The sequence below is a fragment of the Neophocaena asiaeorientalis genome, unplaced genomic scaffold (genome assembly GCF_003031525.2).
Source record: "Neophocaena asiaeorientalis asiaeorientalis breed wild unplaced genomic scaffold, Neophocaena_asiaeorientalis_V1.1 scaffold150, whole genome shotgun sequence".
Taxonomy (NCBI): Eukaryota; Metazoa; Chordata; class Mammalia; order Artiodactyla; family Phocoenidae; genus Neophocaena; species Neophocaena asiaeorientalis.
The window spans coordinates 4,381,006-4,401,427 of NW_020176571.1; the positions used below are offsets into that span (position 1 = coordinate 4,381,006).

The 20,422-nt window shown below is 45.3% G+C and overlaps 1 protein-coding gene and 1 non-coding gene across 2 annotated transcripts in view; one reads left to right on the plus strand and one right to left on the minus strand.

Annotated features, from left to right (window-relative positions):
* Positions 1–19,909, plus strand: part of NDUFA9 (NADH:ubiquinone oxidoreductase subunit A9) — a 30,169-nt gene extending 10,260 nt beyond the window's left edge. Inside the window, exons 5-11 of the mRNA XM_024733240.1 lie at positions 602–743; positions 4,627–4,729; positions 7,992–8,059; positions 9,184–9,260; positions 14,449–14,544; positions 16,862–16,928; positions 19,356–19,909. Of these exons, the coding sequence (XP_024589008.1) occupies positions 602–743; positions 4,627–4,729; positions 7,992–8,059; positions 9,184–9,260; positions 14,449–14,544; positions 16,862–16,928; positions 19,356–19,526 (724 nt within the window). The 3' untranslated portion in view covers positions 19,527–19,909. The remainder of the gene's footprint in view (positions 1–601; positions 744–4,626; positions 4,730–7,991; positions 8,060–9,183; positions 9,261–14,448; positions 14,545–16,861; positions 16,929–19,355) is intronic.
* LOC112391962 (U6 spliceosomal RNA) lies at positions 90–196 on the minus strand. Its single transcript, XR_003001595.1, has one exon. It is a non-coding gene; the product is annotated as a U6 spliceosomal RNA (small nuclear RNA).
* Positions 19,910–20,422: the final 513 nt, after the last annotated feature.

Consider the following 20,422-nt stretch of genomic DNA (forward strand, 5'->3'; position numbering starts at 1 on the left):
CCGTGATGACGAGCAGTGCTTTGTACAGGGCAGGCACTTCGTTCGTGTTGTTGGATCTAATTGGTGACTGATGCATTTTTTTTTTTTTTTTTAACATGGAGCGCTCCATGAATTTGCGTGTCATCCTTGCCCAGGGGCCATGCTAATCTTCTCTGTATCGTTCCAATTTTAGTATATGTGCTGCCGAAGCAAGCACTGATGTATTTTTTTAGTTTCGTTTTTTTCCCCTGAGGAAAGCAAAGGCCTGGGGGTGAGCAGTGATTTCCCCTCCAGCACCCAGCACTTCTCCCCTCCCCGCCCAGTCAGTGCAGCCAGATGTTTTTAAAGGGCCTCAGCCTTGGGATTCCTTGAGGACAGAGAATAGTATGTATGCTGATTTATGACTTACAGTAAGCCTTACATTATGTATGGTAATGGCAGTGAGGAGGCCTGTAAAAATTTTTTAAAATATTAGTTTTGACTTCGGGTGAAATCGTTGCTACTTAAAAGTATGACTACTGATATTATGAATTCCAGCAATAGTATGAAAACCGGCTTATCACAGTATGCTTTGGAGTCCTGAGTCAGGTGTTCTTAACCGATCCCTATTTTTTCCTGCTAGAAACTTTGGTTTTGAGGATGTTTTTGTAAAGATTCCCCAAGCAATCGCTCAAGTGTCCAAGGAAGCTGGAGTTGAAAAATTTATTCACGTTTCACATCTGAATGCCGATATTAAAAGCTCTTCTAAATATCTGAGAAATAAGGTAAGTAACAAGTTGATTTGGGAAGTGGTTCACAGAGCTTGAGTTTCTTAGCCCGTGGGAAACGTGAGTTTAAGTGAGAACGGTTTCTCACTGATGTATCCAGAATCCAGGGGGATGTCTAATTCTCCATATCCAGAATGTGATGGTTGTGTGGCTGAGTTGTAGCTGAGTGCCTTCTGTTTGCAGGGAACTGTGCTAAGCGGCCTCAGAGATGGGTAGACCACACTATTACCCACCCTCCAGGGTGTAAAGTTTCTTGGTACATCATAGAATTACAGAGTAAACACAAAAGGTAGAGTGTGCTTCCTGCATAAGAGCCGTACCTGTGTCAGCCACCAAAGCTAAAGGACCATCCTTCTTTCTCTGACCCCTTGCATAGTCATGGTCTTACGCCATGCTTGCGGGGGTAATGTGAAGGCTGGGGGTGACAGGATAAGTATTTGCCAGGGAAAATGGCTGTTCACATTGTAGTCAGGCTTCTTGGACTCCCAGAAACCCCACTGTGGTCCAGATTGTGCCTAGGGATTGAGCAGCCTGGTTTGGAGTCGGTCTGTAACCTGAAATGTTTTATCATCAGGGACTCAGTAGGGATTGTGGTGCCCGGGAATGCCTTCAGCAGTCGGTTCCTGCCGTAAGGAGCCTGCTTTGGGTCAGATTGATAAGGACCGCAGAGTTCCTTGACACTGGCTCCAGCTTTTGGTTCCACTGCATTCTTTAATTGACCAAATGATTTATTAAGCACCTACTATGTGCTCCATGTTGTAGTAGGCACTGGGGATACAGGGTAAATAAAACACACATGGTCTTAGCCCACATCTAGTTTCTAGTCCATTGAGGAAAATCATTCCAGACGCACTAGGTGTTGCAAAGTAGCTTGGGGTATCTTTACAAAAACAACCTCAAAATCGAAGTTTCTGGAAGGAAAAAATAGGAATTGGTTAAGAACACCTGACTCGGGATTTCAAAGCGTTCTGTGATAAGCTGGTTTTCATACTATTGCTGGAATTCATAATATCAATAGTTACACTTTTAGGTAGCAATGATTTAACCTGAAGTCAAAATTAATACTTTTTAAAAATTTTACAGGCCTGCCCACCGTCATTACCGTACTCAACGTAAGGCCTACTATAAGTCATGCATCAGCGTACACACTATTCTCTGTATGAGAGCAAGAGGGAGGGAGTGAGAGTGAAGCCCGTGCCTGCCTCTGCCCTGGCATTCAGAGAATCACCCGCATTCGCGATTGTTTGGAGGGGGTGGAGGTGGGGTAGTCAGTGGTGAGGGTGAGGGCGGGGTCGGCGGTGCCCAGCCCGCAGGCTTAAACCCCTGCCTGGATGGTGCGCCTGTTGAACGAAATGAGGACCCCTTGAGAAGGACCGGGTGCTGGGGGTGGGGTTCTCAGCCTTAGTGGCCCCTTAGAATCATGGAGGGGACTGAAAAATCCTGATGCCCAGGGCACCCAGACCAACGGAAATAGCAGCTCTGGGGGTAGAACTCGGACATCAGTATTCACACCTCCCCCTGTGTAATCCCAATGTGTAGCACAAATTGAGAGGTGTTATTTGTGGAGAATGGAAGAGGATGATCCAGTTCTGGACTCAGGTTGCATCTCAAGTGCATGTCAGTCACCCAGGTCCCAGTGGAGAATGGGGTTTAAGATCCTGGAGCTCCGAAGAAAGAGCGTGGTTGGGGATACGAACGTGGGAGTCCCCACTGTTTGTTGTTAATTGAAGCAACACGAGGGGACCAGGTGGCCTCATGGGGATGAATCGAGAGCAGAGAGCTCTGGACAGCGCCCAGAGGAGCACTGACGGGGGGTGCGGGGGACGAGGAGAAGGGTGCTCCTGCAAAAAGCAAACGAGAGGACTGAGCAGGGCGGACGGAGAGGCAGGAGGGACGCCAGGAGAGTCTGAGGTTACAGAAGCGGGGGGAAGATGAAGAGGTGAGTCAGCTGCAGGGTCGGCCGGGGTCTACAGCGCAGGTCCTCGGTGGGCTTATCAAGAGCAGTTTGAGCAGGTGTCGGGGCAGCAGTGAGTGAAGAGCAGGCAGGGGCGGAGGCAGCAGGGACAGTAAGACAGCATCGTTCTCAGGTGGTTTACTAAGAGGAAGGAGGGGGCGGGAGGCTGGAGGGGCATGTGGAGTTGGAATTTCTTTTTTCTTTTAAGGTAGACGATCTTGACATTGTTGAAATGCTGGTGGGAAGGTGCAGGTAAGGGGAGCCTGACTGCAGATGTGTGGGCTGGAGTAATGGGCATGTTTCTGAGAAAGTGACAGGAGGTGAGTTCCTCCACTCTGGTCAGGAAGGAGGAGAGAATGTTGCTTCGTGCCCCTGGCTTTGTAGATTCAGCACTGGGAACACCAGGTGGTTTTTCTCTGCTGCTGTACTTTCTCCTTGAATTAGAAGATGAAGTCATTTACTGGAAGAAGAGGGGAAAGTAAGGGAGAAACTTGAATAGAACAGAAAAGGTTTGAAATTTGTCAACTGGAGATGTAAACTAATTAGAAGGAAACCCTATTTCTGGGAAATGTTACGAGCCCGGTTAAAACTGGGGACAGGAATTTATGTGTTACCAATTGATGATTTGTACTTGTTTATTTTCCTGTAGCTCTGAAGGCAGCAGGAGTGCATGGCTTAAAGAAGGAGGCTGGTGGGGTTCTTCCAGGATTGGGATTTTTGCCTGGTGGGTGGAGTAAAGGACAAGGGGACAGGTAGTCTACAGTATCGCTAAGAGAGTGATGGACAAGTCGGGCCATGGAATCTAATCTGGGGCAAGGGACATTCGGAGGGATTGGTGTGGAGGAGGGCAGACCCAGTGGAATGGGGTCCCCGAGAAGTTGAAGGAACACATCTCAGGAGCAGAGGAGCAGAGAACAAGCAGGCTGGCAGCCCAGGAGCTGGTCATCTGAAAGCGGCACGTCTTCATGTAGGGCTCAGAGGAGGGGCACTTGGGTTGTTCTGGTCTGAAGCCTCCAAGTGGAGAGTGGCTGAAGTGGGGTGAAGACGAGGTCCCTGGAGTTGAGAAGCTCAAGAAACGGAGGTCCAAGTCCACCGGGGCTCTGATGTCACCCCCAGCGGGTGCGGGTAGGCAGGATGGCTGAACCAGGTGCTGGTATCTGCACCTTGTCTAGGAAGTGAGTCTACTCTGATTTTCCTTCTTTCTTCTTCTGCATAAACTTCCTTAGAATAAATATGGGAAGAAACCCAGCAAGAGCTATAAGAGGTGGAGCGTTTTTATGTGTTAGTGTTTTAAAAAAAATTTCCATGTAGACTTGTCTCCTCCTTACCATGAGGAATGTATTCCAAATCCCCCAGTGGATGCCTGACACCGAAGATGGTGCCGAACCCCATATATACTTTGCTTTTTCCTATATGCACATACCTGTGATAAAGGTTCGTGTATGAATTAGGTACAAGAGACTAACAACAGTAACGACTCATAAAGTAAACAGTTATAACGATAGACTATAATAAAAATTTCATGAATGTTTATGAATGTTTCATGAATGGCCCCCCGTTCTCTCACTCAATATCTGCTGACGGTACTCCCCCTTCTTCTTGTGACGATATGAGATTCACGTGCCAGCAGGCCTGAGCAGGATGACATGAGATTTCATCACGCCGCTCAGAACAGCACACGAATCATTTCTGGAATTTTCTGTTTAATATTTTTGGACCGCAGTTGACCGCGGGTAACTGAAATTGTGGAAAGCGAAGCTGAATCTAAGGGCGGGGGCGGGGGGGACTGTAGCTGAGTGTTATGAATGACGTGATTCCCTTAACCTGGAGGAAATACGACCTTGAAATATGCGTAGCGTCCCCATAGTGGAAGGAGTGGGAGCTTCGTTAACTCACCGCAGAACTCTGTTGTGTTTGGTTGTTAAGGCTGCTGGAGAGAAAGAAGTGAGAGACACATTTCCAGAAGCTACCATCATAAAGCCATCGGACATCTTTGGAAGAGAGGATAGATTCCTCAATTATTTTGCAAGTAGGTCTTCTTCCTTAATAGTAGGAGGGGGAATGCTGGTTAACCAGGTTGAAGTTAATCACAAGCAAACTATGTTCTCTGACTGGAAGATGGAGGTTGAATTTTTTTCTCCTCGAGTTGCCTTTTTCTCCCCAAAGGTTCTCTTTTTCCAGTCAGCATGGTCCCTCTCGTGATCTTCGTCACTCTGTATCACAAGAAGCAGCTTAGATGCCTGGAGGGAGCATGGACTTGGGAGTTCGAGACCTGACTATGAATTGGGTCCTGGGACTAACCAGCTCTGGGACTCTGGCAGGTCTTTGAATGTAGCAGCTTCTTCATCTGTTAAGATGAACACGATGATGTCCACCGGAGGACCAGTGCGCTGGTTAATGGAGTAGCTCGCTTATGTTACAGCACCTGGCATGGGGTCAGTGCCTCATTTATACTTGGCCTACGAAGCCCCGGTTTTCTTAGGGCTGCCTCACTTTCAGTCTGTTTTCCAAGTCACTTAGGTGTTGGTTTTGAAAGGCAAAGAGGTAGCATCCTACTTTGCCAGACACATGTGATAGGTCATAAGTGTGGGGTCCTAACCCGCAGGATTAGTGGCCTTAGGAAAAGAGGAAGAGAGAGATCATTCTCTCCCTCCCTGTGTGCCCTGAGGAAAAGCCATGTGAGAACGTAGCCGGCTGCCTGTAAGCCAGGAAGAGAGCTCTCACCAGGCACCAGATCAGCCGATACCTTGATCTTGGACTTTCCTGCGTCCAGAGCTATGAGAAAATAAATTTCTCTTGTTTAAATAAGCCACTCAGGCTGTGGTATTTTATTGTGGCAGCCTGAGCAGACCACACAGTCTTAACCAGTTCTGCGTGTACAGTTCAGTACCGTTACGTGTATTCACGTTGTACTGCAAACAATCTCCGGAACTCTTTTCATCATGCAAAACTGAAGCTCCGTATCCATCAAACAACTTCCCGTTGCCCCCTCCCCCCAGCCCCTGGCAACACCATTCTACTTTCTGTCTATGAATTTGACTACTCCAGGCACTTCATATAAGTGGAATCAGACAGTGTTTGTCTTTTTTGTGACTAGCTTATTTCACTTAGTATAATGTCTTCAAGGTCCATCCATGTTGTAGCATGTGACAGGATTTCCTTCCTTTTAAGCTGAATAATAATCCATTGTATGTATAGACCACATTTTGTTTATCCATTCATCCGTCAGTGGACACTTGGGTTGCTTCCACCTTTGCATTATTTTTTCTGAGTAATGCTGCTATGAACATGGGTGTACAAATATCTCTTTGAGACCCTACTTTCAGTTCTCTGGGATATATATCCAGAAGAAAATGCTGGAGCATATCGTTCTATTTTTAATTTTTGGAACTACCATGTGTTTTTCCTTAATGTCTGTACCGTTTTACATTTCCACCAACAGTGCACAAGGTTCCAATTTTTCCATATCCCCGTCAACACTTGTTATTTTCTGTTTTTTGATAATAGCCATCCTAACGGGTATGAGGTAATATCTGATGGTTTTGCCCTAATGATCAGCGATGTTGAGCATCTTTTCACGTGCTTGTTGTCCATTTGTATATCTTATTTGGAGAAATGTCTATTCATGTCCTCTGCTCATATTTTAATTGGGTGGTTCTTTGTCATTGTTGAATTGTAGGAGTTCTTTATACATTTTGGATAGTAACCCCCTTCCTATCAGACATATGATTTGCAAACATTTTCTCTCATTCTATAGGTTGCATTTTTACACTGTTAATTGTGTCCTTTGTTTCACAGAAGTTTTTAATTCTGATGTAGTCCAGTTTATCTATTTTTACTTTTGTTGCCTATACTTTTGGTGTCATAGCCAAGAAGCCATTGCTAAATCCGTTGTCATGAAGCTTTTCCCCTGTGTTTTCTTCTCAGGGTTTTGTACTTTTAGCTCTTATGTTTTGGTCTTTGATCCATTTTGAGTTAATTTTTGTGTATGGTGTGAGGTAAGGTTCACTTTCATTCTTTAGCCTATGGATATTCAGTTTTCCCAGCATCATTTGTTGAAAAGACTACCATTTCTCCTTTGAATGGTGCTGGCATCTTGTCAAAAATTTTTTGGCCAGATGTGCAATGATTATATCTCTCTATTCCATTCCATTGATCTATGTCTGTCTTTATGCCACTGTTTTGATCACTATACACTGTTCTGATTACTGTAGCTTTGTAGTAAGTTTGGAAATCAGGAAGTGTGAAACCTCCAACTCTTTTTCTTTTCTTTTTCAAGATTGTTTTGGCTATTTGGGGTGTCTTAACATTCCATATGAATTTTAGAATGGAGTTTCCTGTCTTTCTGCAAAAAGCACCATTGGGATTTGGATAGGGATTGCATTAAATCTGTAGACTGCTTTGGGTAGTATTGACATCTTAACAATATTAAGTTTTCCAATCCATGAACATGGGATGTCTTTCCATTTGTGTCTTTTTAAATTTCTTTCAGCAATGTTTTGTAGTTTTCAGTGTGCAAGTCTTTAACCAACTTGGTTTAGTCTTTCCCTAAGTATTTTGTTCTTTTGGATGCTCTTATAAATAATTTCTACTTTTAAAAGTTTTTTTTAAGGTGGTCCAGTGGTGGGAACTCCATGCTTCCACTGCAGGGGGCACAGGTTCAGTCCCTTGTCCGGGAACTAAGATCCCAGAAGCTGCGTGGCGTGGCCAAAAAAAAAAAAAAAAAAGTTTTTCTAAGAAAATCTTTTTTTACCTTTACATTTAAGCCACTTGGGATTTTGTTTTGGCTTATGGCAAGATGTGAGCCATTTCTTTTTTGTTTTTTTCCTTCAGAGAGTAGAATGATTATTTCAGCGTCATCTATTAAATACTTCCATTCTCTACGTATTTGTGGTACTGCATTCATCATACACTAAATTCCTATCTTCACCTGCATCTTTCTCTGGGTTAGTTGTATTGCTGATCTGTTGGTTAGAATAGGGTGCAGGTAGAGTGCAGTCTTGGGAGTGGCCATGCGCTTAGCACTGCAGAGTGGAGGACAGGTAGACAAGCCACCTGACTACTTTCCCTTGTTCTTTGTGTCCCTGAGTACTTGGCCCTTTTACTTTCTATGTTTGTTGTGTGAAAAACAAACGGCTGCCCCTTGTAGGACCATTAACTGCCTCAGAGTCAGCTACATTTATTTCCTTATTTTTACTACGCAAAATGGTTATGCCAGCTTGGGGCACCTGGAGATGCGTGGGTCTTCAGGCAGCCTAGGCCTTCTAAGAATGTTGTCTTTCTTCCGCCAGGTATTCGATGGTTTGGTGGTGTCCCTCTTATTTCCTTGGGCAAGAAGACAGTGAAACAACCAGTATATGTAAGTACCCTGGATAAAGGAGCTTTCTCTGAGTTCAAGAGTCAGGTGATCAGCTTTCCAGTTTTATCCTAATCCTGTAATTCCATCATTTTCATCTTTGTCAGCTTGCTTTGACTGGTTGCCTCTCAGTTTACCTAAGAGGTACATGTATTCTCTGTCTTCACCTGTTCATTCATTTAAGAAAACTGTATTGAGCCCTTAATGTGCTAGGCACACCGCACGTCACTGGGAATATTGAGATGCTAATGACAGACACACGTTGCTGTCCTCAAGATGGTCAGAGGCAGGTCAGAAAAACAATTGTCATGCAGCGTGATAAGTGCTATGACAGGAGAGGGTTTTACGTAAATATGTCAGGGGACACCTACTCCAGACTTGAGGGTCAGGGAAGGCCTCCAAGGAAATGACATCTTACGTGAGACCCTACAGATGATTCACATGCAGAGGGAGCGGTGTGTACAGGGGCCCAGAGGTAAGAGAGCATGTTGGAGTCCATGTTGTGTTGAACCAGGGTCTCTCAACTGGGGCACTGTGGACTTCCTGGGCCAGTAACGCTTTGCCGTGGCGGCTGCTGTGGATTGTGTGGCCGCATTCCTGGCCTCCAGCCACCAGGTGGCAGTAGCACCCCCCAAGCTGTGACAACTAAAATTGCCTCCAGGCATTTGGCAATGTCCCTTGGGGGCCAAAATCACCGCTAGTGGAAACCACGGGGTCTGAAATCATGTAAGATTATTATTATTTTTAAATTTCAAAATGGTAGAATATTGGCAGTTCCATGTGGTTTGGACTAATGGTTTGTGATAGCACAGTGACAGCGAGAGGAGGAGGAGGAGGGGGTGAGTTTGGAGCCGGTGGAGAGGCCTGGATGCCCGCGAGGCTAACTGGAGAAGGTATTCAGGTGACCCTCCCATGTGGAGGTTATTGAGCTCTTGAGATGTGGGTTCTTTTAGGAGCGTTCTGAAAAGACAATGACGTCATCTTAATCTTATCATTCTGTTGTGATCCATGTGGCCTGCTTTCCTTCCTTCCTCCCTCCCCTCCTCCCTTTCTTCCTTTCTCTCCCCCATCTCTCTGTTTCTCTCTCTTTCAACAGTTACTTAAACATGTGTTATAATTTCTTGTAGATTGTGGATGTCACCAAAGGAATTATTAATGCAATTAAGGATCCAGATGCCAGAGGGAAAACTTTTGCCTTTGTTGGGTAGGTGGCTGGAGTTTGACTTTAAAATAGTGCAGCCTGTTAAAATGAAAGAACCGTGATTTACAACAACAATGATTTCTAAACATGCGCTCACAGGTCTGTTGGTTGCATTTTTCAGTGTCTTTCTTGGATGATATTTATTCCAGAAACCTTACTGTCTTGGCCCTGAGGCCAGTATATCTCAAAGAACCATCCAAAGGCCATCATTATCAGAAGATCCTGAATGCTTATATTAAGTCCGAATTGAGGGAACCTAGGAATCTGCTTGAGTAAATGATTCTTCTGTCACCAAAATCTGAGAACCCCTGCCCTAGACTATTATGTAGCCTTAGTCCAGTGACCCCCAAGGATGGTTTTGTGCTACTCCAGTGATGTTTTTAATATATCAAAGGAGAATCAAACAAAACACTTTTAGGGAATAAGTACAGTTGCAAAATCAAATTAATTTTGCTAGATTATCACGATGCCCCAAAAGGTTGGAAATGGCTGGCTTAGGGTTCAGTTTCTAGGGCTTTGCAAGACTGATCATTTGTTATATGCTCTCTTTGTTGAAATTCGCTCTCGGGAAAAATGGGGCACAGTTAAGCTATGTGACTTACCTGAAATTATTCAATCATCTCACAGCTAGGTTTAGGACCTTTTTACTGAATTAATTAAAACTAAAACACTAAGACCCGGGCTTCCCTGGTGGCGCAGTGGTTAAGAATCCGCCTGCCAGTGCAGGGGACACAGGTTCGAGCCCTGGTCCAGGAAGATCCCACATGCCGCGGAGCAATAAAGCCCGTGTGCCACAACTACTGAGCCTGTGCTCTAGAGCCCCTGAGCCACAACTACTGAGCCTGCGCTCTAGAGCCCCTGAGCCACAACTACTGAGCCCGCGTGCCACAACTACTGAAACCTGTGCACCTAGAGCCCGTGCTCCGCAACAAGAGAAGCCACCACAATGAGAAGCCCGCACACAGCTATGAAGAGTAGCCCCCGCTCACTGCAACTAGAGAAAAGCCTGCACGCAGCAACGAAGACCGAACGTAGCCAAAAATAAATAAATTAAAATAAAATAAATTAAAAAAACAAAACACTAAGACTCAATCTGCCCAGTGGAAAAGTACCAAATTCACCTAATAATTGGCCCAGAATCCTACTTGCTTCTTGAGAAAAGACATTCTGCTCTCCAAGCAGGAGACATGGTATATTTTCCCAGCATTATGGATTCATATATTGTCACGTTTCATTATCACTATAGATTTAGTTTAGTAAAGTTTTTTTTTTCAGTGCAAAAAACTCTGTATTGTGTTTCCATGTCAACCAGCTGCTGGAAGATGTATGTCTCCCTGAGTTCCCAATTTAGTACATTAGTGTGTAATCAGTTACATACTCTAGGAAAATTATTTACAAAAAAAGTGTTCAGCACGGTTTCCATAAAACACTAGGCTCAAAAGATACCAGGTTCTAGTCAAGAGACATTTAGACCAGGATTCCAAGGAATAGATGAGCAGAAATGGTTTTATAGACTCTGCTTACTGCTCAGTGGAGATGCTCTGGGATGAGTTAGCCATTGTCCTCTTTACCTTTGCCCAGCCAGTCCAGCCTCTTCGCCAGGCGGCAGTAGGTCATACTTATCTGACACAGTGGTGGGAAAAGTAAGATAAACAGGGAAGTGTGGGCATTTTTTCTTGCAATATTGTAAATGTGTACGCACACTTCTCTTCAGCCCCAGGGGAAAACTTTGTTTATTTCCCTGAGGCTAAGGCAGAGGCATGACTTTAATTTTGCTCCTAGTTTTTTCGTAGTTATTAATTACATGATGTTGGTCCATTTTATCAATCGCCCATTAAATATCTATTGATACACACATACATACACAAAACTGAGAACGAGTAAACAAGTTCAGCAAGGTTACAAGGCACAATATCAATATATAAAGATCAATCTCCATATATTAGCAAATGAACAGTCTAAAATAAAATAATTCTATTCACAGTAGCATCAAAAAAATAAAATACTTAGGTATAAATTTAACAAAAGAAATACAAGACTTATATACTGAAAATCACCTAACATTGAGGAGGAAAATGAAGGAAGACCTAAGTAAATGGAAAGACATTTCATGTTCATGGGTTGGAAGAGTCAATATTGTTAAAATGGCAATTTTCCCCCAATTGATCTGTATATTCAACTCGATCTTATCAAAATTTGAGCATGCTTTTTTGCAGAAATTGACAAATTGATTCTAAATTTATACAGAAATGCAAAAGACCCACAATAGCCAAAACCATTTTGACAAAGAAAAATAAAGTTGGAGCCCTTAAGCTTTCCAATTTCAAAACTTACTTGAAAGCTATAATTATAGAGACTATGTGGCACTGGCATAAGAATAGACAAAGAAGTCAATTAAACAGAATTGATAGTCTAGAAATCAGCCTTTATGTTGATGGACGATAGATTTTTGCCAGAGGTGCCTTGATATTGCAATGGGGAAATGATAATCTTTTCAACAATGGTACTATCCACATGCAAAACGATGAACATAGATTCTGATTTCACAGCATACATCAAAAAATTAACATAGATCCAAGACCTAACTGTAAGGGTTAAACTATAAAACTTTTGGAAGAAACGTTTAAAAATCTTCTAGACCTGGGTTAGGCAAAGATTTTGTAGATACGACATCAAAAGCATACTCCATCAAAGAAAAAAATGGATAAATTACACTTCACTGAAATTAAAAACTTTCGTACTTCATAAGACATCATTACGAAAAAGATGAAAAGACAAGATCATCAGCTAAAAGGCAGGATGGGGTGGGTGAGAGAGGTATATGGAAAATTTGAGGATGGAGAAGAAGATAGGAAGCACTCCCTGAGAAAAGAGGAAAAGAGCACTCCTGGGAGCGCACAGTAGGACTGCAAAGCAGAGCTGAGCCTTCCCCTTGAAATTCATGATCAGAAATGTAAGGGGAAGCCAGTTAGCCCAGGGCTGTTTTCTCTGCAACTGTGTCTTGCTGGGGGTTCAGGCACAAAGAAGGCAGATACTTGGATTAACCCGAGAAGGGGTTTTGCTGTGCTAGGATAGTGGAGAGGTGCTGGGGACAAGGTTTTGCTGAGGATATTTGCAGAGGAATGACTACAGTATGGAACCGTGAAATCTAAGCTGGGAAGGACGCGGCCTTCAGTGTACCTTTCTCTGAGCAGGGGCACGTAGACCAGTCTTTGAGTCACAGTTAATGGAACACAAAGGGCTTTAGAAGAGCTGAAGAGCAAGTGTATGACATAGTTAGTTTGCCCAAGATACCAGTACTGCTTGTCATCATGAAGATTGCAGTTGTTCTGTGGCATAGCATGTATTATATGCAGTGATTTCTGGAACTTGAAGGAAGATATCTGAGGGCTTTGTCTGGTAGTTCCTCTAGCTGACATTTTCCTTCTTTTTTTTTTTTTTTTTTTTTTTTTTTTTGTTTTGGGGTGGGGTTTTTTTTGGTGAAAATGTCAGAATGATGAGGTTCTCACAGAATTGCCTTAATTCAGCTCTCAGCTGTCACAGGCTTTCTAAGGCAAAGAGATTAGGAAATGGGTGAAGAGATATTAAAGTGTGTTATAAGCAATAATAGTTACTAAAACTAGGTTATACTGGTACAGAACTATTCAGATCGGTGGAATAGAACAGGAAGTCCAGAAACAGTCTCAAATATATGTAAGAATAGAGTGTGATAAGGGTGATATTTCAAAATACGGGGAAAGGGTAGATTTTTCAGTAAATGTTGATAACATCTTTATCCTATATCAATACAAAAATACATGGCAGGATGACTTATTTTATGGGTAAAAAAACAAAGCATTAGAATAAATATGTGGACATTTATTTATGTCACTAGTGACTATAGAGGGATTTTCTAAACATAAAACCAAACAGTGAAGTAAAAGAAATCAGTAGTTTTGATTAAATGAACTGTTTAAACTTCTGTATGCCACAAGACAATTAAACATTAAAAGGCAGTAATATAAACAATAAAAGCTATTTCCAACTATATCATTAAAATATAAAAATTTTTACAAACCATTCTTACGGAAAGAGACTCCAGGAGGAAAGAGAGAAAAGCAGTAAATGTAAATGGCCAAAAATATATGAAGAAAAAAATTAATCTCTAATATTAAAGTAATGCTCATTAAAATGTTGAGGTACCTTTTTCTACCTGGCAGATGGACAAAATTTTGTTTGCTCATTTTTTTATGACTAAACTCATTTTTGGTGAGGGGAGTACTAGCATTTTCTATTAAGTTGCTATAACCTCTTTGGAAGAGGTTTGATAAAAGCCTTAAAATGTCAAAATATACTTTGAGCTAGTTCTATTTCTAGAATATATTACAGATACATAATTATGGATATATAGAAATATTTGCAACAAGAATGTTCATTAAAACATTATTTTAAAAAAGAAAAATATTTTTAGTAGCTTAAATATCCAAAACCTGAGAATTGGTGATACAATAATTATGGTTACCTGCAATACAATACGGGCAACCATTAAGCATGCACTAGAATATTTAGTGACACAGAAAGATGATTGGGATTTAATGTTAAATGAAAAAGACATTACAGAATACGATGACCTGTGTGATCTTACATTTATAAAAGCAAAAAATGTATAAGGGGATGAGGGACTTCCCTGGTGGCGCAGTGGTTAGGAATCCGCCTGCCAATGCAGGGGACACGGGTTCGATCACTGGTCCAGGAAGATCCCACATGCCGCGGAGCAACTAAGCCCGTGTGCCACAGCTACTGAGGCCTGCACCTAGAGCCCATGCTCCGCAACAAGAGAAGCCACTGCAATGAGAAGCCCGTGCACTGCAATGAAGAGTAGCCCGCGCTCGCTGCAACTAGAGAAAGACCACACGCAGCAACAAAGACCTAATGCAGCCAAAAAATAAATAAATAAAAATAAATAAATAAATGAAATTTTAAAATAAATTAAATTTAATTTAAATATAAGCAGATGAGAAGTTAAGTTTATTATTATATATTAAGTTTATTAACTTCATCTTTGGTGGGTGGTTTTTCTTTGTGCTAATCTGTATTTACTGTAGTGCGTATGTGTTTCCTTTTTCATAAGAAAGATGTTATTTTGTAAAACTAAGAACGAAAGTTTGTGAGGAGCAAATAATCTGAAGAACTGTGAATTTTCTGTTTGTAGGCCCAGTCGGTACGTCCTCTTTGACCTGGTGCAGTACATCTTTGCCGTGGCTCACAGACCCTTCCTGGCATACCCTTTGCCACATTTTGTCTATCGGTAAGTAAAGCGCTGCTTTTTGTGCCTTCTAGAAAAGAGCTAACTGGAGACTTCGTTTGTAATGCTCCCACGCAGGGGTTAGAGGGAGTACGTCCATTGAGGTGAAATCTGGGAATCTCTAACCAGGAGGTGCTTCTGATATCTTGACAGTCATCTAGGAAAGAGCCAGAGGAGTCTAAGAAAGGGAATGTTGATTTGTGGGTGAGAAAAACACTGTGTTGGAAGGTTGAATCTGCAGGTCTTCAGATTCTCCTGTTAGAAGCCACTGGGTTTAATTGGCAGCGTCTTGCTTGGCAGGTCATGTGAAGGAGCAGTCGAGTTTCCCTCTGTTTCATCCACTCACCCAGGAGGGGAAAGGGGCCCTCCTTCGTTAAGGCAGTCTGATCCCGGGGTTGGGAAAAGGAGCCAGGTCAATTCAGCCGCTTCCTGCAGTTGCCTTATTTGCTCTCCCTGCTTCTTGCTTCACTTCTCCCCTCTGGAGGTTTAGCATCCTGGAATGATCACACACTGAGGTCCTGGTCAGGGAGACTTTCACATCCAGTTTGCCAGAGATTGACTGATGAAGCAACACGGCAGCTCACTTCTTCATTCGTTTGGTCATTCAGTCATTCAACAAACATTTCTTGTTGCCAGCTGTGTCTTAGGCAATGTACCAGGCACTCAGGATGTTACAGTAAACCCTCAGAAAAGCTTCTGACCTAAGAGAAGTATCAGAGAAAGACAGTTAGAAGGCAGTGTGATGGTAATGTTTATTGGCAGTGTTCCGTCTTTCAGGCTGCCTTCTTCATCTCATTTAACACTCCCAGCGACTCCGAGGTGAGCGGGGCAGAGTGGGGACTGAGTGGAAGAGCAGGGCTGAGGAGTATCTCCGTTTAAAGGACCAGCGGAGCAAGAGCAGTTTGTCAGGGGGGCTAGAAGAGAGTAACCAGAGGCTCAAGTGAGAAATGGAGAGACTTTGGCCTCCTGGGCACCAAAGGAAAGGGCGTGCTTTAAGGAGGGAATGCCGTTTAAGGAGAGGAGCTTTGCTATTTTGTTCACATCTGTGTCTTCAGCACCTAGAACGGTGTTAGGCACACAGTAGGCCTTTTGTTAATGTTTATGGAATGAAATGCTGTAGAAAAGTCAGGTAAGATAAAGACAGAAGGGCATCGACTGGAGCTAGCGGTGAGGGCATTTGTGGCGGGGGCCTGGGGGCAGTGGAGGGGTATCAGCCAGTTTGCAGGGAGCTGCTTTCGCGGTTGTGCCTACGCCTGAGGCTTATCCTGGAGCTGGCGTATGCCCATGGCGCGGCCCCCGAGGACCCGAAAATACAGACTGGAGGTGATCTGTTAGCGTAGGACCAGAGCAGAGGATTGTAAGCGGTGTGTTTTGTTTCGTTTTTGTAAGCCAGCGAAGTGGCCTTTTTTTGGCCATTGGAACAGGTCGGCTGGAATCTGAGGCTTGCTGTGTTCCTGGAGAAATTCTGACCAATCTTCAGCTCCCTTTTTCATTTTTTTATGCCTCCCTTTGGAGTGATGTTTTACAGGTCTTTAAAATGCTGCGGAACCCTGGGTTTGATGACTTTTGACCTAAAGGCCCATTAGGACAATCAGATAAGAGCAGAGCCGGCCTGGCCGTAGGGATGGTTGCTGCTCAAAGCACATGCTCCCAGCTCTGCCTCCAGTCCTCTGTGGGGGCCCCGAGGAACTCCTAGGGGCCTCCCTGTCCTGAAGACACGTGCGACAGGAACTCAGGTGACAGATAAGGAGATCCCGGGTTTCAGTAAGGTGAAGAGATGGTGCTGAGGAAGCAGGAGGCCCCTCTTGTCCGGGTTTTCTCTTGCCTTCCTCATTTGAACCGTAGATCTTAGGCATCTTCTTACTTTTGGACTTTTTGGTTCTCTCGGGTCCCCTACTTTTAAGGCTCACGCTTTCTATCTTGCATACCACCTGCCTTGCCCTGTGTCCTTGACAGAAGCCTGTTTGAACGTCTGGGCTTAATTTTGATTGAATGTGACAGGTGTCACTGGACGTTGGATCTTTTGCGTTTGTCTCGTTGCTGAGGCAGCTGTACTGTAAGCTTTCCCGATTCACCGTCCCTGTGGTGGCGCCTGGGAGAGCCGCAGGGAAGTGATGAGGCTGTTGGCGTGAAAGGCGAGGCGACCTCGCAGGCACCGGGGCGACCTCCCAGGCACCGGGGCCAGGAGGTTCGGATGTTTGTTCGTTTCTTTAAAAACCTGCGGTGACTTCCTGGCTCCCCGGCAGCCTCCCTTGCTCGCTTGGCTTGAACGTCTAGCAGAGACGCTCACCATGTGTGCCGTGTTCATTCCTCTTTCCAGATGGCTAGGTCGACTCTTTGAAATTAGTCCGTTTGAGCCCTGGACCACGAGGGACAAAGTGGAGCGGGTGAGTATGAGGGAGATGAGCACTTGCCCGGGCGGACGCCGGGCAGAGAGCCGCGGAGATGGGTGAGTGAGTGTCGAGCTAGCTCACGGGCTCGCCTGGCTTAGCTCCACGTGCTTGCCTGCCGTCCTCGTGCACAAAATGCACCCACGCCCAGGCTCTCCGGGGTCCTATCTTTGACATTTTCAATTTTCCTTTCTCCGCTGGATCATCTCCATCCACGTACAGACAGACAAGCCTTAACACTAGCTGTGTGTGTTTTTAAGGGCCGAAGTCCCTCCCCGGGCCCATCGTGTCTGGCCGCTGCCCTGTTTGTCTGTGTCCATGTGCGTCAGAAGAGCTGTCTCTACCTGTGGTTGACGGCTTCTTACCTCCTTCTTGCTCTAACCCACTCCTGGCTTTTATTTCCTTGTCTCCCCGAACCCGGCTCTGTTCCCGGTCACCTGTGACCTCTGTGCCGCCAACTCCGGCGGTCCGCACTCTGACCTGCCCTCACCCCATCTGTGAGCCACATTGGTCGGAGGCGCCGCCCCGTCCTCTTGAAACCCTGGGTTCCACTTGCGCTCTCCACACTCTCTTGCTTCTCGTGCTCACTCGGCCTCCCTGGTTCACCCTCTGTCCCTGGTCTCTGACGGTGGGGACCAAGGGCTCTGTCCTCAGCTCTTTCCTGTCCTTGCTCTTTCTCTGAGCGACCCTCATCTCTCCCCGGGCTCCGGCTGCTGTCTGTGAGCTCCTGGCAGCGGCTTCAACTCCAGCCCTGGATGGCCTCCCCGCCCACCCAGCGGCAGGCCTCACATCTGTTTAGCTGTGTAATAGTTATCCGAAACACGGCTCGTCCGAGAGTACAACGGCAAACCCGCTTCTCTCCTAGCCCCTCTCAGCTCAGTTAATGATATCACTGTTGTCTCTGTTGCTCAAGCCAAAAATCTGGAAATCCTCCATGATTTCTTCCTTTCCTTACCCATCTAGACAGTGCTGCCCCATCCTTCCTGCTGTGATGGAAATGTTCTGTCATCTCTAGTGTTCAGAAAGTAGCCACTAGCAACAGTGACTGTGGAACGCCTGAAATATGGCCAGTGTGACTGCAGAAATAAGATTTGAGTTTTCTTAAATTCCTGTTGGGCAGCACAGGTCTGGCCCATCAGCAGGTATTGATGGGAACCCAACTGTGTGCCCGATCTCACCGCCCTCTTCCTACCTTTCTATTCGGCTTTTTATTATGAAAATGTTTATAATAGCATTGAAAATTCTCCACTTCCAGAAGGGTGGAGGAAATAGTCATCTCCACTCTACCCACTCTGATCCAGGAGGGTAGCTCATTCCTTCCGTAGCCTCTGGACCAGCTCCCGCTGCCTCTCGTCCCCTGCAATGCGCTGATCCCTTCCCATCTCGCTGTCTCCAAGCTGGTCTCCCTCACTGATCGTTTGCCCACTGCGTGTAGAAGTGTTTCTAGGGGGGAGACAAAATAAAATACACACATTCTGCCATCTCTACCTTTGAAAATCTATTGGCCTTTTACCAACAAGCAACAGCCAGGATGTCCCCTGAATGTTAACTTAAAAGCTAAAATGTTAACAAGATGGAAACATAGTCCTTGGGGAACAGATGTGAACAGGCAGCTGTTATCCCAAGGTGTCCTTTCTGTGTTCAGGAAAGATCGGGCGGGAGAACTGGTGGCCAGGACGCTTCAGCGTGTCTGACGGATGCACCTCTTACATTTGTCACTGAGAAGTGTTGGGGCAGCAGGCTGCTAGGTTTTGGATTTGCTCTGGGGAGGCAGCTTGACGGCTCTTCGGTGGAAGGGTGGCAGACGTGCTCAGGTGGGAGGATGGGGGCGCATGCTGCTCTGGGTGTAGACCGAGCCTCTTCGTTTGCTTGCGGATGAGCCGGGGTCTTTGGAATCTCAGGGCTCACCCTCCTTCCCTCCGAACAAGGTGGGTTTGGATTTTTAGATCTATAGTCAGCATTAGTCAGCCAGGTTGAGTAGACCTGGAGACATAGGTTCTTGGATTGTCGCGGAATAATCTTGATTCAGCAAAACCGAGGCAGAAAGCTGTGCTCGGAGAACAGGCCCAGGGGATGCTCGGGATGGGCTGGTTTTGCCTCAGCCCCTGTTTCTTTACTGAGCCTCACAGATGTGACGACCTGTCTGCTCCAGCCCAGACTGACTGCTGTTTAACCCTCACCGGAGCCTGTGTTTTGTACTCGCGGATAGACCTTGAGCTGACACTTGCCTTTCCCTCCACAAGCCCTTTTCTGTGGTCTGCTTTCAGTGGTTCTGGGCATCAACCCCTGCCCCGTATCCTTTGAACCCAGTGAAGTCTCAGCAGCGGGACTCGGGCCGGCTTGCGGGTTGGAGCGTTTGCGAAGCCAGCGCTCCGTGTCCCTGGCCGCTTTTCAGTGCTCTCTGCGCGTCTTGTTTACTCACAGGTTCACATCACAGACATGACCCTGCCTCACCTGCCCGGCTTGGAAGACCTGGGTATTCAGGCCACGCCCCTGGAGCTCAAGGCCATCGAGGTGCTGCGACGTCACCGCACGTACCGCTGGCTGTCTTCTGAGATTGAAGATGTGAAGCCGGCCAAGACGGTCACTGTTTAGTGGCCCCTGAGCTGCCCTTGGTTTTTGGTGTCATTCGGGTCACTAGCGACCAGGCCACCTTTGGCAGAGAATCCTGTACATAGTGCATAAGAGCCCCTATTAAAACATCTGAGATCAAATTCTTTGCCAACATTTTCTTTCTTGATTTACAAAGGGAGAGATTCAGCCATCTAGAATTTGAGCATTATTTTCTTTAAATTTATATATTTAATGCTGACACATATATATCTTATTCTCTGAAATCCTGGAAGATTTGAGTGTCCTTCTGTCAGGCCATTTCTTGTGAATGTTCCGGAAGATGAGAACCGCTTTTTAAGGTCAGAATACTGTGAAGCCCCCGTGTGATATATGATGCCTTTTAATAAACACTAATTGAGAGAAGACCAATGTCCTGAATTTATCCACACTTTGGGTATTTTTAAACGTTTATCTCAATGATCTCTACACACATTTAAAATATAGTACATACATGGAAAACCGTTGTCTGTAGCCATGGATCCTGCGACTACCTGCAATAATTCCATAGTCCTCTGCCCAGATCTGAACTTGCCGAGGCCTCTACCCGCCTGCGGTTAGGACAGCCTCCAGATGGTTTCAGACACGTGGGTGTACAGGGATCCCCTGCCGTGTAAAGGAGTGCCAGCGCTTCGGAATTAGGACTGTTTGCCTAAGTTGTCAACCTCACAGCCGAGATCCAGACGCACAGTTGGTTCAGTGTCGGCAAGTCCCTCAGGACAGTATGAGGAAAAACTCCCAGGGTTCGTGGTGAAGCTAATGCACCACCTTCCTAGGCGGCCCAGGGTTGGTCACGCGGCCGACTGCAGTGCAGCGCCTCAATCTGTGGGGCGGGAAGGTCAGTGAAAGCCCTATTCATTTACAGTAGTGTCCGTCTCAGC